This window comes from Pipistrellus kuhlii, unplaced genomic scaffold (genome assembly GCF_014108245.1).
Source record: "Pipistrellus kuhlii isolate mPipKuh1 unplaced genomic scaffold, mPipKuh1.p scaffold_m20_p_142, whole genome shotgun sequence".
Lineage (NCBI taxonomy): Eukaryota > Metazoa > Chordata > Mammalia > Chiroptera > Vespertilionidae > Pipistrellus > Pipistrellus kuhlii.
Window position 1 is genome coordinate 51,018 of NW_023425452.1, and position 27,129 is coordinate 78,146.

Genomic DNA, 27,129 nt, shown 5'->3' on the forward strand with positions numbered 1-27,129 from the left:
TCGAACCTGAGACCCTTCAGTCTGCAGGCCAACGATCTATCCACTGAGCCACACCGGTTTCAGCTGCAGTTTTTTTTTTTTTTAAATGTTGATAAGCTAAATAAAAAAAGAAACGCCATTTTCCTGAGATTCAAAAATGCCTTTGGGATATTAGGTATGTGTGTAGATTTTCTTCTGTTAGTATTCATAAGAGATGTTTGAGAAAAACAGTTTCCGTTTCATGGGAAGAGTAAGTTTTTTTCTTAAAATGCTTGTATCCTTAGCAACACCCCCACCCCCACGCCCACGCCCAGCTTTGGAAGAAACATGCCCGTGTCCGTCTCCTGTTGTCACAGCAGAGGACTCTGTGTGAACACATGAGCTGTTCATAGCTATGTTTCCACTCTGAGTTACCATTCCCACGTCCTGCAGTACAAATCCCGTTTCTCTTAAATCTCCACGGTGGCCGATGCTGAAGCAGAACCCCCTTTTCTTGGGGGAAAAATGGGGGGAAATGGCTTCATTTCTCACCCCTCTGACCAATGGGAGAGCCACTGGGAGACGCAGGCTCACATGCTGAAAGAAGCAGAAGGAGTCACTTTCGCGTGAGGCAGGGGGACGTGGGTGAGCCTGAGAGCCCTTCCCCAGACGGGACTGCCAGGCCCCCACCCATGGCTGAGGCACCCAGGCTGAGGCACCCATGGCTGAGGCACCCAGGCTGAGGCAGTTACAGCTGGGGCACCCAGGCTGAGGCACCATGGCTGAGGCAGTTACAGCTGGGGCACCCAGGCTGAGGCACCATGGCTGAGGCAGTTACAGCTGGGGCACCCAGGCTGAGGCAGTTACAGCTGGGGATCCAGGCTGAGGCACCCACGGCTGAGGCAGTTACGGCTGGGGCACCCACGGCTGAGGCACCATGGCTGAGGCAGTTACGGCTGGGGCACCCAGGCTGAGGCATCCACTTCCAAAGCCGAAGTGGGAGAAGCCTACTACGTGCACCCCTTCCCCACGGTGCCAGATGGACAGAAAGCTGACCCGGCTTTTGCCCCTGTAAACCTGGAGAATTTTGGCCCCAGACAGTTCAATGTGAGGATCTCTCGTACAGACTTCGCTTCTATCCTAGAGGCAAAAGCCTCCCCGATTCCCTCACAGCCACGTGCATGTTTGGATGCAGGTGAGGGCCCTGAGACCTCAGGGAGCCGTGTTCACGGGGTGCGAGCAGCCGTGTGGGACCACCCCCTTTTATCAACACCCCTGCCTGTTCCAGGGACCAGGGAGCCAACCAGTACCCCTCAACCCTCCCCCTCGACGCTCAGTGGCCCGTCCGAGTTCACAGGGGCTGGGCACACCCTCGCCATGCACTTCCTGTCTTTGCGGAGTCTGGCTGTGTGAGTGTCCGACTCCAAGTGTTTTTAGCTTTTGTGTTCTTCGTCAGAGGAGACCCATCCCGGCGTATTTATGGCCTTTGCTATTGTTCCTACCACTGGAGACTGAGCAACCCAGAGATCTGTAAAATATTACACATAGTTCATTCAAGATTAAAATAAATCCGAAAATGTGCCGGAGGTGTTGTTTATTTTGGGCAAACAACACAATATTCCCCTCTGCGTTCTCATTTGATCCCGGAAGAGCTCCGATAGTAATTTTCAATTCCGCGCACGCCCTGCGGTAGAACGGGTGTTCTGCACTGACCGCCCCTGGTTCAGAGGAGGAACTTGGTCCCTCGTGGCTCGTCACGTCCTCCCAAGTTCGCCTCTTTGCTGTGGAAGCCGGAGACGGACACACCGGTTTCCCCCACGAGGAGACTCCTTCCTGTAACGGGATCAATCGCGTTTCCCAAACACCCAGGCGAGAGGAGGACCTGCCCCCCTTCCCTCCTTTGGGGTGTGCCCTGGGCTGCCGGCCGAGGACGGGGAGCCACGGCTGTTCCCACTCAGCGCGGCTCCCCTCCGAGGCCCGTGTGCTGGCTCCATCGGGGGCACGCACCTCCAGGCCCTGCACCGGGGGCCTCGGGGTCTCTGGGACCGTCTGCGGAGCGAACATGAACGCGGGCCTAGGAACACCATGTTATCTGGTCAGTTCAGACGGGAACTGGGCTCTGAGTCCCCGCGGCCACACCGAGGTCATTACCACCTCCCAGCCGGGGCCCTGCGGTGGGCGCTCCATCTGGGTCCCTGGCCTCCATGGAGGGGAATCTGCAGTTTTTAAAAAAAAATCTATTTTATTGATTTCAGAGGGGAAGGGAGAGAGGGAGAGAGAGAGAAACACTCGTGATGAGAGAGAACTATGGATGGGCTGCCTTCTGCACGCCCCCTACTGGGGATGGAGCCCGAAAGGGCCTGTGCTCCGGCCGGGAATGGAACCCGGACCTCCTGGTTCCTAGGTCAACACTCAGCCCCTGAGCCACGCCGGCCAGCTGGGGGAGTCTGGAGTCTTAACAGGATGACCAGCCCCTGGCGAGGCCCGCAGGACCCGCCCTCAGGGAGCGGGCGGGGTCAGGGACAGCCATTCCTCATGACCCGGCGCCCAGCCGGCCCCACGGGTGATGGCGCCTGCTGCTCTCACGCTCCCCCCCAGCAGCACAGAGAGGACGGCGGTAGGAGCTCAGGAGGGGAGTTGGCTGGAGTGAGTGTGTCATGGGTTTATCAGCAGTGACTCCCCCAGCATGGGGTCAGGTGGCAGCCCGAGGCCCCAGCCTGCGCCCCGGCTGGACAGTCACACGGCCCCGGGCGTTGCTGTATCCGGCCCCGCAGACCGCCTTGAGCTGTGAGCGGAACCAGGCACGCTCTGCGGGAGGCACCGGCTCACGTGCGGTTCTCACTCCATGGCCAACGCGGAAAGCGTGTTTTTCGTTACAAATACATTTTCAGAGCGCCGCTGGAGAAAAATCGTTTGGAAATCGATCGCAATTGCAATTTTAAACCCCCAAAAGCGAATAAACGAGTTACAAACGGTGAGAAACCTTCTCATCCAGGACAGCTGTAACGGCCGCGCTCACAGCCCACACCTGGGTGGCTGCTGAGCTATCGCAGTCACACGGTTCTCTGCTTCGCTTGCCCTAGCGCTGGAGTTGGCAAACTTGGCTCTTTGGCCTCTTGAGTGTGGCTCTTCCACAAAATACCATGGCCTGGGCGAGTCTATGTTGAAGAAGTGGCGTTAGAAGAAGTTTAAGTTTAAAAAATGTGGCTCTCCAAAGAAATGTCAGTCGTTGTCCTGTTGATAGTTGGCTCTGTGGACCAATGAGTTTGCTGACCACTGCTCTAGCGGACAAGCATCTTCCTGTTTCTGTGGGGATGCCCATGTGTTGAAAAGTAGATTTTTTTTTCTTCCCTTTGCTGAGTAAACCTTTCCTGGTTGGACCCTGTATTTCCTGGTTCCCAAACCCATGCTCGCTGTGGCTGTCAGCAACTTCCCCCAGTCCTGAGGGCCACTCCATTCCCCAGGTGGTTTACTGGACATGTCCTGTCCATGTGCTGCTGGCTCTACGCCCTGCAGACCGCTTTGGAACTCGCGGCTACCTGCACCGTCCGCCTCCTGACGGCCAGGGGTGCGCACGCTCCGGGGTCGCGGGCTGATGACCCTGGAGCGGCTCTGGTAAAACTCCGCCTGAAGCACTATTTACTCACAGGATAATGGTAGCTAGGAAGCATCATCGTGGAGTAGATGTCCCAATAGTATTTGTGTTGTATATCCCCATGGATTTGTTTTATTTATTTATTTATTTTTTAAAATATATTTTATTGATTTTGTACAGAGAGGAAGGGAGAGAGATAGAGAGTTAGAAACATCGATGAGAGAGAGTCATCAATCAGCTGCCTCTTGCACACCCCCTACTGGGGATATGCCCACAAGCAAGGTACATGCCCTTGACCAGAATCGAACCTGGGACCCTTCAGTCCCCAAGCCGACGCTCTATCCATTGAGCCAAACCGGTCCCGGCCCCATGGATTTGTTTTAAAGAAGCATTTTTAAATTTGTTCAGCTTAATCGATGTATCTCCAATATCCGGCATTCTGTAACAATACTGTTTTGAGACCTGGATTTCTAATTCAGCTTCTGATATTTGTTTCCATTGGCAGATGTTTATAAACATGTACCTTCACAGACAGTGTATTCACATAGTTTTTCCATCTGGTGTTTTTGCTGACCCTTGGGGTCGCTGGGAGACTGGGGGAGGGGGAGAGGCAGGGGAACCCGTCGTTTTCGTGTGGATATTCCCAGTGATTGGGATCACAGGGCCTCTGGAAGGTTCCCATGTTCCTGGGCTCCGTCCTGGGACGGCGGGCGATTAGGGTAACGTCAGGCGTGAGAGCTGATGCCGGCGGACAGAGGTGGGGAGTCCCAGGGGGTGGTTTTAGCTACAGGTCGGCGAGAGGACCCAGCCCATTAGTCAACAACAGAGCCAAATATCGCAGCACGACGACTGAAATCTCTTTTTTAAACTTAAACTTCTTCTAACGCCACCTTTTCAACATAGACTCGCCCAGGCCGTGGTGTTCTGTGGAAGAGCCGCACTCCAGGGGCCGGAGAGCCGCATGTGGCTCTGCAGCAGCAGTTCTCAACCTGAGGGCTGAGACCCCTTTCACAGGGGTCGCCTACGACCATCGGAAAACACAGATATTTACGTTATGGTTCATAACAGTAGCAAAGTCACAGTGATGAAGTAGCAACGACAATAATGTTATGGTTGGGGGTCACCACACCACGAGGCGCTGTATGAAAGGGCCGCGGCATGCGGAAGGTGGAGAACCGCTGCTCTCTTGGAACTGGGGCCTGGGAGGGCCAGGTGACAAGCAGAGTCTTGAGAAAGTTCTGGCTTGTGATGGGCCCATTATGTCTTCAGACCAACCGAGCAATTATTTCCCCAGCCCCTGGAAGCATGATGGAGAATGAGGTCTTGTGGGATCAGGACAAGCCCCACCCGAGTGCCTGGCCTGTGGTTGTTAGGGGTGATCACAGCCACATGGAAGCTTCTGGAATGGTTCCCTAAACTCAGCCAAGAAATAAATCGGAAATGGAGTTACCTCCAGGAGGTCGTAGGGGAAATCAGTGCCGCCTGGGAGACTCTGGGGTCCCGGTCACATTTCCGGGTGCCTCACCATGACGGCCCTGTGGCACCCAGAGGGTCCCGGACAGAAGGCAGTGGGTGGCTGCAAGCACAGACTGAAGGAAGCAGGAATCCCGGCTGAGCGGCTGTGCCAGCTGGGACGTGCTTGCCAGAGGAGATGGACATGACCTCAGGCGCATGACGTAAAGCTATAGCACGTGCACCCTTTCTGTGTCCGCGAGGAAAGGGCATAGGAAGCCTCACTCGGTGGAGGAGACAGTCACGCACGTCTATGACCGCTGTGGGGCTCTGTGGACTCTCCTGCTCCGGGACCGTCCGAACATCCTACTGAAAGTTACACGGATTCGCTGTTCCCCCAGCAGGCCATGGGCGGAATAGTTCATGCATGGTTTACTGCTGGAGTAAGAAAACTCAGTGATGGCAGAGTTATCATTGATAACTTTGACTAGTATAGGAAAAGTGTCTGTGTTATATCTTTCTTTTCATGGAAAGTAAATGTTACAGCAGGGCTGTTTTTCTCTACCAGCATCCCACATGTATGTGGGAAGGATCCTGTTCTAAGCTATCGAGTGGAATATTTGAAAACAGCGATTAAATACAAGAAAAATCTCTTTCCTTCAAGTAATAACAATTATTTTAATCAGCGTAAAATCAGATATAAAAGTTAAAAAACTATTCATAATTCATAACATCCTGAACATAACTCATTGAGACACCTAACACGTTAAGTCTTATAAAGAAGGAACTAATTTCCTTTGTGTGTAGTTAGCTCTTCATGGACAAGTGAGCAAAATGACAACTGGAAATTTTATACCTATTTGTCAAAGCTGTAGAATACTGTTTTACGTTCTACAAAAAACCCCCACAACATTTCATGTTTAATATCCAAATAGTAAAAACTCCTGATGTTAGTCCAAAGTGTGTTTTCATGACGGAACTCCTTCCAGTGTTAAGGACAGCTCAGTGCTGCTTTATTTGAAGGGTGAGAGGCAGGCCTTCTGATCGATGATGGTATTTGCCCTAAATTTCCCCAAACAATCAGCACGCCGTGTAGAGGAACGAAGCTCGGTTGTACCCCAGCTGGCAATGAGATCGGAACCTCCCGGCGTCTGTGGTCTCCGGTTCTCCTCTCAGAGGCGGGTGCCGAGGACCTTCTTCAGATGGTGGTGGATGTGCTTGGAGCCCGCGGTCGGCTTCCGGCTCTGGCCGGCGTCACCGTTCCGGGGCCGTCCCGTCCGGGGGGGACGCCCGTTGTTCTTGCGGGTGATGGAAGGAAGGAAGGTTTGAGATGGCGTTTTCCCACAGGGTCCCGTGGGCAGGTCCTGAAAGAACCGGGGGAAGTGCTGCCTGATTTTACACTCGTAGATCCGTTTCCTCGGATCTGCATCGTCTGCGCTGAGCGAGCACGGGTCCCCGAAGGGCACTTCCCCCTGGGCGTCTGTGCAGCGCGGAGGCGTCTTCGGCTTCTCGGAATCGCGCTGGCGGATGGCAGGCAGCCCCCCGGCTCCGCTTTGCGGTAACGCTAACCCTGTGCCGGGAATGAAGAGCCCCAGTTCCTCCTGCTTCGACGGGTGGGCGGCCTCCGTGTCTGGAGCGGGGTGATGGCCGCGCCCACTCACGGCTGTGTCTTTCCAGAGCAGAGGGTTGTATAGGACTTGTCCGTCCACAGGGCATGCGTTGGACTTGTGGAACAGCCAGCTGTCGATGCATTTCCTGTGAAACTTCAAAAAAAGGTTAACTGGGGGTAGAATGATCTTGCTTATTATGTATACTGGAGGCCCAGTGCACGAATTCATGCACATTGAAAAAAATTAATTAGGAGAAATGTTTTAGAGGTCGGGAAGGGACCACCGGAGGTTGGCTCCAGGGTGTGTCAGGCCTGTCTCACTCAGTCTGGATCAGCCAGACCCAGCAGCAAGCTAACCTACTGGTCAGAGCATCTGCTCCCTGGTGGTCAGTGTGCATCATAGCGACTGATCGGACAGTCGACCTCTGGGTCGGACACTTAGCATATTAGACTTTTACACATACAATCTATGCACATCTTCCTGTTTCATTAAGGAGTGACTACTAAAACTAGCAAAAATGAAAGGCAATTATAACTTACCAAGTTTTATGAAAATATGTTGAAGAGGTTCTCTTAAAACTGTAATTAATTATGGGTTATACGTTTCTTGAAAACAAAACAGAAAACCGCGGTAAATGTGGCATAGTTTATAGCATTATTATAGGTATATTTTATTTTCATAAAGTATAATATACCTATATTATTATGTCCGTTTTCAACATTGAAATGGAAAACGTACTATGGGTATTATTTTTGTAATTTTGTTTAAGACTGTTTAAGCCACTAGTTTTACTGTTTCTAATGAATGAAAATGATTAAATAACAAAAAGGTCATAACCAATCAGAGCGACTATTGCTCTCTTCACGGTAAGGTACACAATACATCACATTCTTGGATCAAAAAACCGTCAGAGATCTTAAGTAAGGGTGACTCTATGGCTATACATGTCTGTTTATGGAAACAATTTCATTCACCAGTTTGTACGTCTTACTGCCTTCCCTTTCTCGCCCCTCCTCTCTGGCAGCCTATGTTCCGTCCTCCCAGTCTGAGTGAGTTTCTGTATTGGCAGCTGCGGAACCGTCCCCTGGGTTAAACTCCTGCACACCCTGCCGTAACCACCGTGGCGGTGCAGGTGGGCCCGGGAAACACTGGGGAGACACTGGTCAAGACGGTGACTGTCTAACCACCTGCTGCACCAGAAACTAACATGAGATAATACTGAATGCACACTGAAAACTAAAACTAAAACAACTGAAAACTAAACTAAAACAGATAAGCCTATTTCAGGGAAAACCTGGTTACCAAGAACTTGGAGATCAAGCAGCATTAGACTCTGATTCTAGTAGCTCATCTGAAATGATAATTAACTCTGTCACACGAGGCATCTCTGCTTCATCCAGAGAATCATAAAACACAGTAAAATGTTAGTATCCTGGCCCGGCCAGGCGTGGCTCTGTGGTTGAGCATCTATCTACCCAGGAACCAGGAGGTCACAGGTTGATTCCCAGTCGGGGGCACAAGCCCAGGTTGTGGGCTCAACCCCCACAGGGTGGGGCGTGCAGGAGGCAGCTGATCAATGATTCTCTCTCATCAGTGATGTTTCTCTCTCCCTCTCCCTTCCTCTCTAAGATCAATAAAATACACATATAAAATGTAGTATTCTGTAAGCCTTTCCTTTTGACAGGTAACTGCAGTGGATACAAGAATCTGCCTTAAAGGGCCCGTCTTTCCTGGACAGTCGGCACAGGAAAAGCGCTAGCCAAGAGGAACCCACGCTGAGGGGCATAGCTGCTGTTTCCGTGGTCTCTGCTCCTCCACAGACACGTTCGGTTTGACACCTGCATGTCTTCGGACTCCAGGGAGGAGGAGAGACGTTTTGAGGTCCCTTCGTTTGGGGGAGCAGCCGCAGGGGGAGCGGGAGGGGCCGGGACCCACCTTGTGGGAGCAGGGGAGCAGCCGGGCGTACTGGCCGGGGCAGTAGGGCCGCAGGCAGAGGCGGCACTGCAGGCCAGGGGCCAGCAGCTTGCTGTTCTTGGTGACCATGAGCAGAGGCAGCGACCGCACCACGTGCTTCGGCGTGAGCGCCTGGCTGGGGGAGGACAGGGGCGTGAGGGCTGGCCGTGGCTCCCCATCGGAGCAGCCACTGCCTCGGGGCGACCTCCATGGCAGGAACGCCCACCAGCACCAGCTTTCCTGGACGGGAGAGAGAAGTCGCAGAGGCACACAGCTCAGCAAAGCCTGCTGTCTCCGTCCTTAGCAAGGAGGAGCCGGCTTTCACATCCGCTTCACTGAGAACAAGGGTTAGGCCCAGCCGGTTTGGCATCCACCTAGGAGGTCAGAGTTTGGTTCCCAGTGGGTGGTGTGCGGGAGGCAGCTGGTCATGAGTCTCTCTCATCATGGATGCGTCTGTCTCTCTCCATCCCCCTGCCTCTCTCTCTCTAAAAGGAATAAATAAAAACACATTTTAAAAAAAGAATGAAATTTGGTCATTTCAATTTAAAATGCTGACCTGCAAACCAGAGCAGAATTTTGATGAGAATCATACAAATTGTTTCTGTCAGAGCCAACGCGTAGGCTTTTCTGTTTGTTTTGTTAGAGAAATACAGCTCAGCTGACTGTCCGTCTGTGGGCAGCAGGGGCTCGGGGCCACGTTAGAGGTCCCGCAGGGCACAGGGTGCCGGCGAGGCCCTGCCTTCCCTGCGCGCTGACCTCGGCGCTGCAGCCGGCGAGGCTGTGGCTGGGAAAGGGCCCCGCCCGTTCTGCACCCAGAGCCACAGCCAACCGCGCTGAGGCGCAGGCCTCCCTCGGTTCGGAAGCCCTGGGACAGCCCTGGGGAGCGCACTTGCAGCGTCTCCATGGCAACAGCCGCGCCTCCTGCTCCTCCGCGGCCATGGAGACCGCCCTTACCAGCCGCCGGGTCCCAGGGAAGAGGCCCCTGCTGTTTCCATCAGCTCCGTGTCTTCCTGCTCGAAGCTCCTTCCTCGTGGGGCACCTCTGTCCACACTGTCCTTCTCCTCGATGCTCACTGGCTCCCCACAGACCCCCGCGCCCTTCGCCGTACAGTCCTCTCCCCGGGGAGGTGTGACACCAGCCAGGCCCTCTGTGCAGGCGCATGTCGCACCCACGCGCATGGAGAGCCCACGGGCCTGGTGTTTGTCCCCTGGGTTAGCATATCTATAATAATAGGAGCGTAATATGCCGATAGGTCAGACGTCCTTCCAGACCATGTGCCTGATGAAGGTGGGGGCGTGAGGGAAGCCTGGCCCCGGGTGCCAGAGGGAAGCCGGTGCCGGCCGCCGGGGGAAGGAAGGAAGGACGGCCTGCTCTTGCACAAAGTCTGTGCATCGGGCCTCTGGTGTATACAGACGTTTTGTTTGCTTAATTCACTGAAATTATTTTTAAAAAGTATTCAATTTTATGCCACCCTTTAAAAGCGATCGTTTGTATGTATCTACCGTGTAGCTGGTAGGTTAGTGGAAAACAGCAGCTTTGGTTTCTGTGATAGATGAGGAGTGTGGACGGCACAGGGTCTGGAGGCCGGGCCATTGGAGCACCCGCCGTCTGTGTTCTAATCACAGCCCATCACTCTCCCTGCCCGGGGCGGGGTGGGGAGGGGGTGGGGGGAGGGAGAGACCTCCTTCCTGCGGGGCCAATCACGTCAAAGCAGATCTCACATCCCCTGTGGTGGTCTTTTCTTCTTCTTCTTCTTCTTCAAACCACTTTCAGATTTGTTTATCTTAGACTTTATTGTTGAAAGCATTACATGTGCCCCCTTTTTCCCATGGACTCCTCTAGCCGCCCCTCCCCTCCCCCTCCCAGCCTCCCCCTCCCCATTGTCTGTGTCTGTGGGCTGTGCATACACACACACACCCTCCCCCGCTGCCCTCTGGGATTCCTCAGCCTGCTCCACGTTTTTGTGTCTATTTTTTTCATCAGTTTATTTGGTTCATTAGATGCCACAAATGAGCGAGATCATGGGATACTGGTCTGTCTCTGCCTGGCTTATTCCACTCAGCGCGCTGCTCTCCGCCCCTCCCTGCTGCCTCCCAGGGGAGAGACCCCTCTTTCCACTGCTGCCCCGTGTTCCCCGGAGTCGATGCTCCCCAGCTTTCTGACCCACTCCCTGCGGTGGGCACCGGGCTGCTTCCACATCCTGGCTATTACGAACGGTGCTGCTATGAACGTGGGGGTGCATACCTAATGTGTCAGTCTTAACTCTACATTCATTAAGACGATCATTTAATTAATGTACTATTTCCCCAGGACCTAGTCCCACTTCTGGTAGAACTAATAGTAATTACAGACGACGTGATGGAGCATTTGCTGTGTGTTAACTCCCTTCGGACTCGGCAGTTCCTGCGCGGCCGGCTTTAGAATCGCCCGGTGCCGAGCGCAGGGAGGGGAGGTGTCACTGCCCGGCCTGGCTGCCCGGGGCCTGGGTCTGAGCTGTCCGCCTGGCCGCGCTCCCACTGGCTACACACGTCCCCTGGCCTGCACGGAGGACTCGATGTGTGTTTATCAGGTAAAGGACTGAGCGAAACGTGTCAAACCCAGACATCCTATAAGCACCCACGCAATCCCGCCCTCGGTCCCGCGTCCCGCCCTCGGTCCCGCGTCCCGCCCTTGGTCCCGCGTCCCTCCCGCTGTCCCGCGTCCCTCCCGCGGCCCCACGTCCCTCCCGCGGCCCCACGTCCCACGTCCCGCCCGCGGTCCCGCGACCCTCCCGCGGCCCCACGTCCCGCGTCCCGCCCGCGGTCCCGCATCCCTCCCGCGGCCCCACGTCCCACGTCCCGCCCGCGGCCCCACGTCCCTCCCGCGGCCCCACGTCCCGCGTCCCGCCCGCGGTCCCGCATCCCTCCCGCGGTCCCGCGTCCCTCCCGCGGTCCCGCGTCCCTCCCGCGGCCCCACGTCCCTCCCGCGGCCCCACGTCCCACGTCCCTCCCGCGGTCCCGCGTCCCTCCTGCGGTCCCACGTCCCGCACTCGGTCCCGCGTCCCGCCCGCGGCCCCGCGTCCCGCCCTTGGTCCCGCGTCCCTCCTGCGGTCCCACGTCCCGCACTCGGTCCCGCGTCCCGCCCGCGGCCCCGCGGCCCTCCCGCGGTCCCGCGTCCCTCCCGCGGTCCCGCGTCCCGCCCGCGGCCCCACGTCCCGCCCGCGGTCCCACGTCCCTCCCGCGGCCCCGCGTCCCTCCTGCGGTCCCACGTCCCGCACTCGGTCCCGCGTCCCGCCCGCGGCCCCGCGTCCCGCCCGCGGCCCCGCGTCCCTCCCGCGGCCCCGTGTCCCGCCCGCGGTCCCGCGTTCCTCCCGCGGTCCCGCGGAGAGGCTCACCCTGGCGTTTCTGGGTGCTGCGGCGTCTGTTCTTCCACGTCGTTTTTAACGTCTCTGTGTTTCTCAGCTCCACCTGGTCTTTTTTCTAGCGATTTCCATCTCTGATTTCTCTTCTGCAATAGAGAAAACATGCGTGTTCCTCGGCAAATCTCACTTTTGTTTGTGAATCGGAGTTCACAGGCTGCGTATCAGGAACGTAATGTGAGAACTCGGTCTGCGATGTCAGGGCCTTTAAAAACGCACGGCCAGGAGGGTGCGAAGGCGGCCCTGTGGCTGTCCTGTGGACGTTACAGATCGCGAATGTGCATGCGGACCGCCTCGCACATCCCGTGGGAGAGTCCCCCAAAGCCTGAGGCCTCTGGTGTCCATTTAGGCTCATCCCGCCCCGCCCCAGAGCGCCACCGCGTCCTCCTGTTCTCAGCTGTGCTCGGTGGCGTTTCCAGTGGGACGGACGGGACGGACGGGGAGGGGGCAGGAGGTGGACCTCACCTCCCGGAAGCTGAAGGCGTGGGCGCGGTGGCAGCGGCTGTCGAAGCAGGCCTGGCACAGGTGGTACTCCTCGCACTGGGCGCACCTGGACACGCACGTGCACAAGGGAAACCCGTTAGCTGGTCTGGGGTGCAGAATTCTGGTCAGTGTCCTAGGAGCCGGGCAGGTGTGAGGAGGCCCGTCTTACCCGCCTCACCTGTGCTCCTTCCTATCTCTATGGTAACGAGGGCCGCTCGCTGGCTCCTGTGCTGAGAGACACAGCCTGCGTGGGTCTCCCCGGGCTGCAGTCAAGGGCCAGGAGGACACGTTTCCTTTTGGACGAGGGCCCCTCCTGTCCGTCCACCCTCCCGGCCACCGCCTTCCTGTTCCTCCTGTGACTCCCTCAAAACTCCCCGCCCCCTCCCGCCCCTCCACTCCGTCACCTTCAGGGACAGGGGCAGCACCGCCCTGCCTTCCTCCCCTCTCCTGGCCCCCCTCCTGGTCCCCTCGTCCCCTCCGAGAGCCCTGGGGCTCACGCCGGCCAGGCCAGGGGGCGAAGGAGGATGAAGGGCCGGGAGGGAGGGGGAGCCGGCTCCCCAGCAGGGCTCTGAGCCTGGGAATGCGTCCAGGACAGACAGCACAGGACCCCGAGGTGGGGACCACTGAGCATCCCGCTCCAGACGGCACGGAGCCCGGGATTAGGGTGAGGGAAGAGGACCTCTGAGGCCCGGCTCCCCCACATCCCAGTCTGGAAAGCACTCGGTTGGGCGGGAGGAGGTAGGAGCGGAGGATGGAGAAGGTAGGCGGTGGGAGGGGGAGGAGGAGGAGGAGGAAGTAGATGGGGAGGAGGAGGATGGAGGAGGAGGAGGAGGAGGAAGGAAGGTGGAGGAGGATGGAGGAGGAGGAGGAGGAAGGTGGGGAAGAGGAGAAGGAGGTAGGCGGGGAGGAGGAGGAGGAGGGAGGCCTGATGCGATGCCGGCCCTGCACGCTCATCCCCAGCGCAGAGGGGACACTCACTTGAAGCACGGCCCCTCGATGGGGCAGCGCAGGCAGCCGTTGCAGGGGAGCCCCAGCTGGCGGTCCAGGCGCTCCCTCTCCGCCCGGGTCACCAGCTGGCTGGCGTTCCTGAATTCCTCCAGAAGAAGGTTCAGCGGCGCGAAGTCCTCCCGGCACAGGGGACACTTCACCGTGGCGCTGCTCGCCCCGGCGTCCTGGTAGCTGGCCAGGACCTTCATGCATTTGATGTGCACGTTGTTGCCACAGCTGAACCTGCGTGGGGAGAGCCGGGTCACGTCCGGCACAGGGGCTGTGTGTGGCCACACAGGCAGTGCTCTCCGCGGCCTCATCCCACAGGACAGCCCGTCCGCTGTCACTCGCTGGCTGACGTCACTGAGGTCTAGCTCCTTTGTCGTCTCTCACTCACTGCACCAGAATTCCAAGCTAACTCCCCCGTTCAATGAAATGGTGGGAAAATTTTGCAGCGCGAAAATGTCTTCCATTTGTAAAGAGAGAATGCACATCGTATTAATAAAAAGGAACATTATAACAATAATTATTACTTTTTAAAAATAATACTTTTTAAACAAAAAGCAGCGGAGAGCAGTGGCCGCCTTCTGTTCCTGGAAACCCCGGGGAAACGTCCCTGAGGAACAGGGCTTGGGAAGCGGTGAGAACTACACGTGGATACCATCTTGGCAAATAACCAGGAGGGAAAACAAAGGATGAAAAAAAGTTCAGCAGCAAACGGTTGTCCACATTTTCCAAATCCGACTGCCTTCAAGAACAGCTGACGATGACACTTAATAAACCTTTGTGTGAAATTCTGATCTATTATAGGTTTACAAACGGAGCTGAGAAAAAGATTTTTTTAATCATTTAAAGTAAAATAATCTTTACTTTTGGAAAACTCCCTGTAACTACTCTATAACATGGCATTTATCCATGTGGTAAAGGAAAATGTCAAGAATATTCTACGTTAATAAACTTAATGAAAGGAGTAGATTAGGTCTCAGTGTTTACCCTTTCTCAGTCGCCCAGAAACACTCACAGGAAGAAGAGACCTCACATCGTGCAGACTGGGAGACGAGAGGAGCCAAGGGAACAGTCCCTCAGATAGACCCTGTCTGCCGCCCCGCATGTCCTCCCGCAGCCAGCCAGCCAGTCACACACACGCAGACACACACTCACACCACACACACTCACACTACACACACACTCACACACACACTCTCTCTCACATACACACACACACACACAAACACACACACACAGACACACACACACTCACACACGCACACACACTACACACACACTCACACACACACACAGACACACACACACACTACACACACACAAACACACACACTCACACACGCACACACACTCACACACACACACATGCACACACACACTCTCACACACACGCACACTCACACACACTCTCACACACTCACACACACACTTTCACACACACGCACACACACGCACACACACTCACACACACATGCACGCACACACACGCGCGTGCACACACGCACGCACACACAGACACACACGTGCACACACACGCACACACGTGTCGGGGAGCCCCACCTGCAGAAGGTGACGGGCAGCTTCCTCTCCAGCAGCGCCTCCTGGCAGATGGGGCAGATGTCCTCGGGGCCGATCTCCTTCTGCTCCGTGCGCCCGCCGCCCTCCGTGGGTGTGTGGGGGTCGCTGGCTGGTTTGGGGGGAGTCGGCACGCGGTTCAGCCCCCGGAGCAGCTCCTCGATCTCTCCTTCCACCAGGCCCGGCTGCAGAGCATCTAGTGAAGACCCCGCACACACACACACACGTTAAAACTCAGCGGCAACAGGAGAGCATCACACACGGAGCCTCTGAGCTGACGCGAGCTTTCTCGCTCCGTGTTGGAAAGACAGCTTGGGGTGTTATTACACCACCCTGACCCCTGTTTTGTGTTCTTTTCAGAGGCAAATGGTCGGGAAATGTGTGAGCCACGTCCTGCGTGGCGTAGGGTTCAGGGTCTGGAGAAGGGCCACGTGTAGATGAGAGAAATAGTAATTTGGAAGTTGGAGGGCCGGGCGGAGAGTCCAATGCCAGAGGAAGGACCTCACTGGTGCCCAGGCCTTCCCGCCTTTTATTCAGTTTTGGATACACTATACCCTTACTCAGGCAGGCAACCTGGCAGCAGACAGACTGTCTTAGAGGCCAGGAGCTATTAGTAAAGCTTTGCTCTGAGACCATTTGGTCAGGAAATTGCTTGAGCCCCCGTTGTCTGGACCAATCCATCGGTGCATAGCTCTGGCAAAGTTCACCAGCGTTCCGGGCTCCGGGTTGACACTCTGGTAGTGAAGCAATGGGTGGCTTTGAAAAGACTGATTTAGGAAAAGGATGGACATTGCCTCACGTTCCTCACTGACCAGAGCCCGCACAGCCAGTGATTTTAAGGGTTTGGATTCATTGTATGATTGTGATTTGTTAACTTCAACATAAGTTTTTATAAAAGCACATACAACTTACATTCATGATTCCTTGGAAGCTTGAATTTTTTCAACAAGATCCTAAGATTCACAAGTAGAAAAACAAAATAACACACTTATTTCTGATATAACCTCAAAAATTATTTCATTCCAATTTTAGAGTAGGAAATAGAATTCATACTACTGAACGTAGAGGGAAAACGTAAAACCCTCACCAGCTTTCTGTTATGAAAGCGATTACATTTATGTTTTAAAAGAGCATATGTGGCTGAAACCGGTTTGGCTCAGTAGATAGAGCGTTGGCCTGCAGACTGAAGGGTCCCGGGTTCGATTCCGGTCAAGGGCATGTACCTTGGTTGCGGGCAAATCCCCAGTAGGAGGTATGCAGGAGGCAGCTGGTCAATGTTTCTCTCTCATCGATGTTTCTAGCTCTCTAGCTCTCTCCCTTCCTCTCTGTAAAAAATAATAAAATGTATTTTAAAAAAGAAGCATATGTGAAAAAAGTATGAGAAATGGAAACGGAAACATTTATAGTAAAGACATTTGCTCCTAATTACTTTCCTGCCAGCCTGATCGCTCCATTGCCCTCTCCTGCAGGCCTGATTGCCCCAACTGCCTTCCCCTGCTGGCCTGATCGCCACTAACCACCTCTGCCTTGGCCCCTGCCACCATGGCTATGTCCAGAAGGACGTCCAGAAGATGTCTGGTCTAATTAGCATATTGCCTTTTTATTTTATTTTATAGTATAGCTATTAACATTCAAAACATGTAGAGGGGACAGTATTTCTTAACTTAAATGGTATTTAAGCATGAAATAAAACACGCTAAAGCATGGTGGTGAGCCATGGCCATTTTGCTTTTACGTTATCTTTAGTCCTGCACGCTCACAGGAGGAAGGACACGTTAGGCGGCGGCTGCTCATCGGAGGCTCCTGCGGCCACTCACCAGCAGATGTGCTTGCACAGCTCGCCCCGCTTCTGGAACTCGGGGCAGTTGCAGGTGTGCGGGTTCCCCAGGAGAACCTTTGGAGGAAAAGCCTCGCTTTAACGCTCCAGGCGGCCTTTGGCGAGAGGCACGCTGCCCGAACAGACCACTGGGTTAACACAGGTCTCAGAGGCCTCAGTCTCCGTGACTGAAGGGCTGCATCTGGGCTGCAGGGACCCCTTCATTCCTGACACCTGGCTCATTTTCACTCCCAGAATCCTTTGCCTTTGCCTAGGCACAGACTGTTTCTAAAAGGCCTAATCTCGGGCAAGGGAAAAGAAGGCTAATCTTAAAAGCTTAAATCTCTCTTTTCTCCCCCGCCCCCCTCCCTCTCTCCCTCTCTCTCTCCCTCTCTCTCCTACCTTGCAGTGAAACTAAAGACCTTTTTCAGATGTTGGGTTTTTGTCTGTTTGGTACATTTGAATTGGTGAGTTAATTTTATTTAATTTTGTTCACACCCCTATTTGGCCGAGCCCATTGACTGCGGTGTTGTAAGCAGCACCGGGGTGAGAGGATGCGCTGGGATGAGCAGGCTGGTAGGACCCACTCGGCAGGCGGGTACATGAACCACTGGACTCCCAGCCCCGCCCGCTGTGTGGGTGTGTGTATGTGTGTGCGTGTAAGTGTATATATGTGCACGTGTGCGTATGTATGTGTATATATGTGTAAGTATATATATGTGTATGTATATATGTGTATGTGTATATATGTGTGTGTATGTGTATATATGTGTATGTGTGTAGTATATATATGTGCGTATGTTTGTATGTGTGTGTGGCTGTGTGTATGTATATATGTGTATGCGTGTATGTGTGTGTATGTGTGTGTGTGTGTGTGTGTGTGTGTGCTGGCTGGTGTGGACGGTGAGGGCAGGGTGTGCGAGTATCTGAAACATCCCTGGACTTCTATTCACTGAGACCTTTCGGGGCGCTGTCACTGACATATTTTTTAGGGTTTTATCAGCTTGGGACTGGCTGATGGCGGAGGAAACGGTTTTGCTGCCATAGCGGTGTGCAGAGGGCAGGCTTCCCTTGGTGTCAGGTGCGGGGCCAGTGCGGGCTCTGACGTCTCAGTATGCATCCTTCCCAACCCCATCTTCCCAGCCCAGCCTCCTCCCCACCCCGGCCTCCTCCCCAGCCCGAGGCCAGAGGCATCCTCTGGAGGCCCCCCTAGAGGAAACCTTCTCCAAACAACAGGGTCCCCGCGCAGCTCCCCCAGGGGCTGAGCCAGATGGCCAGGGCCTGGGGGCCAGGGGCGGGGCCTGGTGTCAGGAGCGGGGCCTGGGGGTCGGGGCGGGGCCTGGGGGCCAGGGGCTGAGCCAGATGGCCAGGGCCTGGGGGGCCAGGGGCGGGGCCTGGTGTCAGGGGCGGGACCTGGGGAAGGGGCGGGGCCTGGGTCAGGGGCGGGGCCTGGGGTGTCAGGGGCGGGCCTGGGGGCCAGGGGCGGGGCCGGGGGCCAGCGGCGGGGCCAGCGGGTCAGGATCAGCTGGAGGGGCAGGTGGGGAGGGCGGGAAGGGCGGGGCTGGCGGCAGGCGGGCCGGGGCGGGGAGATGGGGCCGGGGCTGAAAGGGGGGCAGGGGGGCAGGTGGGGCTGATGGCGCAGATGGGCCGTTACTCGGAAGTCCCGCGGCGCCGGCGCCTCCTCCCGCAGCAGGAAGCCGGTGGGGCCGCTCTCCCGCAGCAGGAAGAGGCCGCCGCCCAGCGCCCGGTCCTGCGCGCGGCTCAGCCGGCGGCTCGGGTGGCGGCGCCGCGGGGCGGCCGTGGAGGGGCCTCGGCGCTGCATCCCCGGGCCTCCGCGGCCCCTCCGCCCGGCGCCCGCGTTGTCCTGGCGACCGCGCCGCCCGTTGCCTTGGCGACGGCGTGGGACCACGGCATCCCGGCGTGACTTGCGCGAGCGGAGGCGGGACAGGTGGGGCGGGGAGGATGCTGCTGGCGGTGGGCGGGCCTGGGCGGAGGCCGTCAGTCTGCGTCCCTCCGCGGGGTCCCCGGGCCGGGCCCCTGTTGTGTGGACCTAATAGTTCTTGCAGAGAGAATGTGGGTGGTACATTTTCTGTAGTCTCCAAGAACCTAAATCGTCTTACAATTCATTTCACAGGAATGACAGTTTGATTGGGTATAAAATACTTGGATTAAAGTCTTTCATCTGCAACTCTAACGACACTGCTACCTATTCTCAGGTGATCCATGATATAGAGTATGGGTGTCGAACTCAATCAGAGAAGGGGCCAAAATCTAAAATCCAGCCTAAATCGCGGGCTGAATGGTTTACTGAACAGTCATAAACTGTCATTGTGATGGAAACGCAGCGGAGTGCAGTGATGACAGCGCGGTGCGGGCCACATTGCAAGGCCTGGCGGGACGGATTTGGCCCGCGGGCCTTGTGTTTGACACATGTGATATAGAGGGTCTATGTCTGAGACTAGCCCAGTTTTTTATCTTTTAAGTAATGGCAGCACTTCTATTTCCACAGCTTAGAGGTTCTCAGTGTCTAACACTTCAATGAGGATCATTGCAAGATTAAATTTTCCATTAAATTTTCCTGGCACTTGGTCGACCCTGTGTCTTAGTCTCTGATATTCTTGATATTGCTTCTGCTGGGTTGCTTCGGATTTCTTTTAAGGAGCATAAGTTATCTGCATTTTGTATCTGATTTTATTTGCTTGTTTTTTGTCATTCTTATCTATTAGTTACTCTTTCATCTTTTTTTTCCCTCTCAGTCTTTTCTTTGAACTGGGATTGGCTATCACCCACTCCAATATGATCTAGTAATCAAAGGTTAGAAACGTAAAAGAAACCAAATAATTAAAAGGAACAAAAATTTGAGTAAGAAACAGATTTAGCAGAAAGAAGCAAAGGTGAAAAATTTTGCAGCATCTTTTCAGAGGTCTGTGTACTGAAACTGTTAAAAGGAAAAGGAACAGAATGGTGCAATTAAATATGAAGAGAGCAAAGAAGAGCTTTTAGCAACTTAAGTTATAACAACAACAACAACATATGAGGACTTTAGGGCTAAGGAAATGTTCCTCACACACAAATCTATCCTAACAAAACAAGATCCAGCTAACCACCACTACCACCAAAAAAACAAAGAGGTAGAATTTCAGTGGGAAACGAATATTATAAGATAGTACAAGAGTTCTAATACCTCATTAATAGAAATTTTAGAAAAACAAAGAGAAGAAAACATAAAGGGATAATTTATGACATTCCAGGGGACTCATTGGAAAAGGCTCCCCGAGGGGACACAGATGGTGGGAGGGGAGTGTGGGTGAGTTGGGGTACCAGACAAGGTCGGTCCTCCTCCCCACCAGGTGCCGGGTGAGCTTCCTACACAATCCCGAGGAAAAGCACTTCCTGGACGCACAGGGGTGAAGAGGGGTTCCTGTGTGCACTGAGTTACTCCTGGTTTCCGACCCTGCGTCCCCGTGTCCCCGGGCCTTCCTGTCACAGGGGCCGTGCAGCTGGGTCCAGTGGAGCTGACACGGCGCCAGCGCCCGAGTTTCCTCTCTGAGCTGGAGCTGGGGCCCAGCCAGCGTCAGGCCAGCTGCAGCCCATGAGCCCACTGTGTGGGGGGTCCGCATGGCCGTGGGTCCCAAGGGAGAAGGTCAGGAGGCAGGAGCGAGAGCCCCCGCAGGCCAGGAGTCCCAGGCAGCAGGCCAAGAGGAACCGAGGGAGGCTGAGAGAGGGGCCTTCCTCGGGCAGGGAATTCAGTGCCACATCTTCATGCCCTGACAGTGGCCACGCCCATCCTGGCCAGTGACCTGTTCCCAGGTGTGACTGACAGACAGACTGACTGCCTTCCCTCTGTCACCCCAACTCTCCTGGGCGTGTCTGCTCCCTCTGCCAGTCCCCTTCCCCGTGTTTTGTAGAGAACATGCCTTTATGTCTGCCTCTGTTGCTCTTTTCCTGTTATTAGTAACTAGTTAGTTACAGCCGCATCCCTTTTGCATGTATCTGTCCAGCTTTCCCAACGCCATTCCCTGAAGGGCCTTTCCGACTCCGTTTAAGCTCTTGCCCCCTTTGTCAAATGTTAACTGAACGCAATGGCTTGGGTGGATCTCTGGGTTTCTCCGTTCTGTCCATCAGTCTGTATGTCTGTTCTTGTGCCAGTTCCAGGCAGTTTTGATTGTGGATTTGTAGTGAAACTTGAAATCTGGTATTTGTTTCTCTTTCTCAAAATTGCTGCAGCTATTCAGGGTCTTTTTTTTGGTTCCATATACATTTTTGGAGTATTCATTCTAGCTCTGTGAAATATACCATTGGTATTTTAACAGGAATTGCATTGAATGTGTAGATTGCCTTGGGTAGTATGGACATGTTAATGATGTTGACTCTACTGATCCATAAACGTGGTACACCATCCCACTTGTTTATATCTTCTTCTATCTCTTCCACAGCCACTATTCATCGAATTTATAGAACTTGGTGAGGGGTTATTATTTGAGATCCAATGTAGTGTCTGCTTTCAAGTAATTTCTTACTAAGTTGGCCCCAATGTCATATTGTCCTTTGGCATGTATTTATGGTATCCGCCGTGTGTGTGTGTGTGTGTGTGTGTGTGTGTGTGTGTGAGTTAGTCTATAGGTTAAGTGGGAAAAGTTAGAAATGTGCATTCCGTGGCAGCTGGGAACTTCCATTCCACCAGGTGTCAGTGTAGCACCGTGGACAGCGGGGTGAACACTAAGCCACTGTTGTCCCTGAACACGCTTCTGTGGGTCTTTCCCAGGACGGGGCTGGGAAATGCAGATCTAATAACGCCGTCATCTCGTGCGTTACAGTAATCCCCGCTGCCCAGACGCTCGCTTTATGTGCCCTGTTCAGGCCAGTGCCAGCTGCTGGCACGGGGAAGCTGATCTACATCCAGGACCAGACCGAGCAGAGGGCGCAGGAACGCAGCAGGGAGTGCTTCCTGTTCTGTGTGCGGGCTTTCAGTCAGCGCTTTCCTCCTCAGTAGCTCTGAGAGAAACGCGGACCATCGAGGAGATCAAAGCGTACCGTTTCCCCTCTCCCTTATCTGCTCTGTGCACACGCCGGTAGGATGTGAGCAAGAGCTGGCCAGTTCGTGTCCCGCCCCGAGTGAGTGACCGGCCTTCTCGCCAAGGGGCACGTCAGGTAATTCATGAATTACACGGCCTGGTTGTCCTCTGGCTCTGCCTGCCCAGCGCAGCACCATTGGCTCTGCCTGTGTGTCCACCGGATTCATCTGCTCATCAGCTTCATCTTACAGGAAATAGCACCACATAATCCCATCATGTGGAGGCTAATAATAAAGTGAGCAGCAAGCAAAACAGACAGCTGTGGGGGAGTGCTGGTGGGGGGTGGGACTGAACAAAAAGCCTCAGGGACATGAACACGGTGTGCGGATAACGGGGGGAGGGGGTGGGCGATGAGGGGGTGGGGGCAGGTGGAGCAGGGTAATGGGGACAAACAGTGATGGAAGGAGATGTGACCTGGGTTTGTGAGCATTCAGTACAGTGCACAGATGATGTTCAGTGGGATCGTGCACCGGAAACCTGTGTGATTTCGCTAACCATTGTCACCCCGATAAAGTCGACAACAAGGAACACAGCAGCGTGCTTCCCGCAGGCAGCATGGGAGAGTGAGCACATGGCGTTTGCCTGATCGTCCCTCTCCACGTGTGAGGAAGCGAAGAGGGCCTCCTCACCGGGCTAGCACCAGGCCTCAGGGCAGTGATTTTCACCCGGCGTGCCACAGGCTTTAACACTTGTGATACTGGACTTCTTTCCCCCGAGACTGTCAGATTAAAACGTGACGACTGTATGAATGAATGAAAATTACACCTATTTGTTGGGGTCAGATTAGTAAAACATGTATTCTGGTGTGTGTGCTGCAGAACTTCAGTAATTAGTTTCTGTGCCAGGTGAAGAGAAAGGTTGAAAATTGCTGCTCTAGAACCAGGAGATAAAGCCAGCATCCCTGTTTGTTAGAGTTAAATAGTGAGCTTGAGTCAGTGGTACATGGGACTTCTCTAGGGATTTTGTAAGTTCACTAGAGGCCTGGCCTGTGCCCCCTTGCAATCCAGGACCCCTCGGGGGATGTCGGACTGCTGGTTTTGGCCCGATCCCCACAGGCCAGGCTGAGGGCCTCCATCGGTGCATGAATTGGCTGCAGGACAGGCCGAGGGCCCACACAGGTGCACGAATTCATGCACCAGACCTGAGGTTATTGCAGACACGGATCCTGAGCAGCTCCTGCGGTCACGGTCACCACACTGAGAAAACCTGCCGCGGAGGGAGCACAGCTGGCTCCTGGTTTCCATGCAGTTGTTCCTTTTAAAATATATTTTACTGACGACAGAGAGGAAGCGGGAGGGAGAGAGTCATGGACTGGCGGCCTCCTGCACGCCCTACATGGGGATGGAGCCCACAATCTGGGCCTGTGCCCTGACTGGGAATGGAACCGTGACCTCCTGGTTCCTAGGTTGATGCTCAGCCCCTGAGCTGCGCCAGCCAGGCCGGTGCCGTGTTTTAAATGCTGGGAACGTGTCTCGTGTGGGATGCCAGTTTTCCCTGGGACTGAGGTGACAGCGAGTAGAGGCGGCCAGGACTCCGAGTCCGCAGTGGGCAGGAGTACTGAGTGGCAGGTTTTAATGAAGCCTGCTTAAATCTACGCTGTTATCTGTCCACTCTGTGTAAGTGGAACAACAAAAGGTTCCAAGTACACACTTACATAATTAGTTTAAAGTTCTCTTCTGAATAAACCTCACGTCTTTTTTTTAGCTGGAAGAAGGGATGGAGGTGCTCCGTATCACCAGAGAAGTTAACTCCAATGACCGGTGTTAAATCACGCAGACAACAGTGCAGCTGCTGCTGAGGCCGACAGGGAGGAGAGGAGGGAGCGTGCGGGTGGTAGCGGAGAGGAAATGCCGCGGCCTGCGCCCTTCGCCGGAAGGATCCTGTGAAGGGAGAGGACGAGCAGCCGCTCTGCTGACAGGCCTGGGGACCTGGCCATGACCTTGAGGCTAGAACTATGTTTAGATGAAAAGTCTTAATGGTGCTTCTGTCAAGGAACATGCCTCTCAGCAGCAGCTGTTTTAGTCAGGAGTGATTCGGTTGTAAATTACACAAATCCAACTTTAATTACTGTTAACCCAGAGTGGGGGTTTATTGGCCCACTGCAGCGGGGGACCCCAGCTCCATGCAGCGTCAGCCAGCTGGATGCAGGAGCTTAAACACCACCATCCAGACTCCTCTTTCCTCCTCTCCTGGGTTTGCTTTCTTTAAAAATTTTTTTTATTGACTTCAGAAAGGAAGGGAGAAGGAGAGAGACAGAAGCATCAATGAGAGAAGAATCATTGACCGGCCACCTCCTGCACAGCCTACACACACTGGCGATGGAGCCTGAAAGCCATGCATGTGCCCTGACCCCCAGGTATGGAACTGCGACCTCCTGGCTCATAGGCTGACTCTCACCCACAGCCAGGCCTGCCCAGCAGGTGTTTTGTTCTGTAGAGCAGTAAGCTGGTGCGATGCCTGCGGTAAAGGCGCAGACTGGACAGTCAGGACTGCGAGGCCGCATCCGTCTAATGCGGGAGCCACTCCCTCTGGGAGTGGATGCTCAGCACATGGCTGTGCCAAGAAGAAAACCCGATGCCCGGTTCGGATGTCACCAGGAAGCCATCTGTGCGCCTGGAGCTAATAATAGCACAGCCATGATGTGCCAAACAGTCACTTTAATAGAAACGTTTTGTCTGAGCTCAAATCTGCTCACTCAGCAGACCTGCCTGTGGATCAGGGCGTGTGTCTGCACCTTCAGCTGGAAGCATGCGTCCCCTGAAGGCAGCCTGGGAACCTGGCTGGGGGCTGTTTCGAGTGGGAAACCGCACTAACGGGGTGCTCCCACTAATGGTGCTCCCACTAAATAGGTGCTCCCCACTAGCAGGGTGCTCTGATCGTGAAATGTCCTCTCACAGTTGATCTCGTGCAAGTAGAAAATCACTACTCACATGTTGGAGTAGGTACTGGAGGTTGTCCATTGTTCAAAAAGCACAAATAACGCATTCAAAATGCCTGCCAGCTGTTCCTCAAAATTTATTCAAAATAAACATTCTACTTGGTTCATTTTGGTTCCATTATTTCTCACTCCGAATTTTGTTTCTAAAACACCCGAACATGTAAATAAAATGAAGAAGAAATATTCAAATATTTGAATATTTGGTCTATCTGACTTGAAACATCTGGATCTTTAAAATCATAGAAATGAAGGGATTTCTTGTGTTTTATTCAAAGTGTCTGATGTGTGTGCTTAACATGTAAATAGAATCGCTGCCATGTGAGCCAAAGCAGAAGGAACCATGAAGGGAAAGTCATTTGTGCCTTCCAGGCCTGCTGCCTGAGGTCAGTGACTGCTCTGTTCTCGATGTGCCCACTCTGGTGTTTTCTGTTTTCATCCTCTTCCTGAGGACATACTTAGAGAGAGGAAGGGAGGCGAGAGAAAGAAAGAGAGAGGAAAGAGAGAGGGAGAGAAACGTCTATGTGAGAGAGAAACATGGGTTGGTTGCCTTCCTTACACACCTAGATGGGGGTGGGGGTCAGACCCTCCCCCCAAGGGGCAGCTGGGCCACCCTGGCCAGGCCGACCACTGCTTTGACTGAAGCATTAGAGCCACGGCTAATCCTCACTTAGGAATATGGCTAGAATTTTATCCAGCATGACTTCGGTTGTTAATTCAGAAGCATCGTCTGCACCAAAAAATGACATGCTAACGTATCTCTTTAACAAGATTAAGTTCTGGAGCTTAACTAGTGCAAGAAAATATTTAATATTTTGTATTTCACTTTCTTGAACTAGAATATCAGTGACAGAATGCAAGAAGTATAAAGAGGCCAACACCTCAAAATACAGTTAACTGTGGAAGAAATTTCTCTGTAAAATTTTGTAAGATTAATGCTTTCTAAAAGATTTTATTATGAAATGTGGCCGCCATTATGTGTAATTAATCCTCACATTTTTATGTTGATTAGACCCCTTTGCTTCTGCGAGCTGGGCACAGAGCGGGCAGCCAATGAGCGTTTCCTGGCCATGCCCAGGGCCACGTGTCTCTTGCCATGGCAGCAGCTTTTGGCTAAAATAATGCTGCGGTCACTCCAGGTACTCTCTGTGTGCGTGGATTTCTCTCCCCCAGTTAACCTGTGTCCCCTGAAGTGACCTTCGGGCCGCGGCTGCTTGGGGGTGGGCTCCCAATATTGTCGTCTTAGTTCTAGAGGTCCATGTGAGTGGTGTTTGTATATGGAAATCAGTTCTTCCAAATCCATTTGTTGAAGACACTGAGTATTCGTGACACGCTTACTGAGGATCAGTTGACGGTATATGCATGGGTTTACTTCTAGGCTTTCTAGACTGTTCCATTTCCCTTTTTCCTGTCTTTTTGCCAGTACCATGCTCTTTGGATCACGTGGGCGTTGCAATCTATTTTGAAATCAGGAAGTGTGAGGTCTTCAGCCTTCTCCTTCTTTCTCAAGGTCATCTGGTTATTTGGGGTCCTCTGTGGCTCCATCTGACTTTCAGGATTGTTTCTTGCTGTTCTGTAAAAATGCCATTGGGATTTTGGCAGGGATTGCATTGATTCTGTAGATGGCTCTAAGTAGCGTGGACATTTTAACAATATGATGCCTTCCAATCCATGAACATTGGATGTCTTTCTATTTATTGGTATTTCCTTTAATTTCTTTCTGCAATGATTTATTTATTTATTTATTATTTTTTTAAAAAAATATATTTTATTGATTTTTTACAGAGAGGAAGAGAGAGGGATAGAGAGTTAAAAACATCGATGAGAGAGAATCATCGATCAGCTGCCTCCTGCACACCCCCTACCAGGGATGAGCCCGCAACCAATGTACATGGCCTTGACCAGAATCGAACCTGGGACCCTTCAGTCCACAGACCGACGCTCTATCCACTGAGCCAAACTGACTTTGGCCTAAGTATTTATCTTTTTGATATTATGGTAAATAGGATTGTTTTCTTAATTTCCTTTCAGATTGCTTGCTGTTAATATACAAAAATAATTTTTATATGTTAATTTTGTTCCTTTAATAAACTTTGTAACTTTTCTAAATTTGTTTGTTAGGGTTAACAGTTTTCTTATGTATGTGAATGTGGAGATCAGTTGGGGGCGGAGATATGAAGGTGTGACCATCACCATTCTGCCCAATGTAATCTGAGAGACTAAACAGACTTAGGCATAAACCTATTGCAACTTAAATGTAGGTAAAATATGTTTGAGTGATATACAC

General features: G+C 53.5%; 1 protein-coding gene across 1 annotated transcript; it reads right to left on the reverse strand.

Moving 5' to 3' along the window:
* Window positions 1-6,177: 6,177 nt before the first annotated feature.
* ZSWIM2 (zinc finger SWIM-type containing 2) lies at window positions 6,178-18,724 on the reverse strand. The gene is made up of 9 exons (XM_036437601.2): window positions 18,487-18,724; window positions 16,834-16,910; window positions 15,929-15,969; window positions 15,002-15,212; window positions 13,427-13,678; window positions 12,431-12,515; window positions 11,942-12,054; window positions 8,551-8,704; window positions 6,178-6,768 (listed from the first exon to the last, which is right to left on the reverse strand). The coding sequence occupies exons 1-9, from the start codon at window positions 18,652-18,654 to the stop codon at window positions 6,178-6,180; spliced, it is 1,692 nt and encodes a 563-aa protein (XP_036293494.1). The 5' UTR covers window positions 18,655-18,724.
* Window positions 18,725-27,129: the final 8,405 nt, after the last annotated feature.

Excerpts from the sequence above, each read along its gene's own strand:
- ZSWIM2 (XM_036437601.2), bottom strand. The coding sequence starts at position 18,654 with ATGCAGCGCCGAGGCCCCTCCACGGCCGCCCCGCGGCGCCGCCACCCG. Across the intron at positions 16,911-18,486 it reads CGGCGCCGCGGGACTTCCGA|GTTCTCCTGGGGAACCCGCA; the intron begins GTAACGGCCCAT and ends TTTCCTCCAAAG. Across the intron at positions 15,970-16,833 it reads CTGTGCAAGCACATCTGCTG|GATCTTGTTGAAAAAATTCA; the intron begins GTGAGTGGCCGC and ends TGTGAATCTTAG.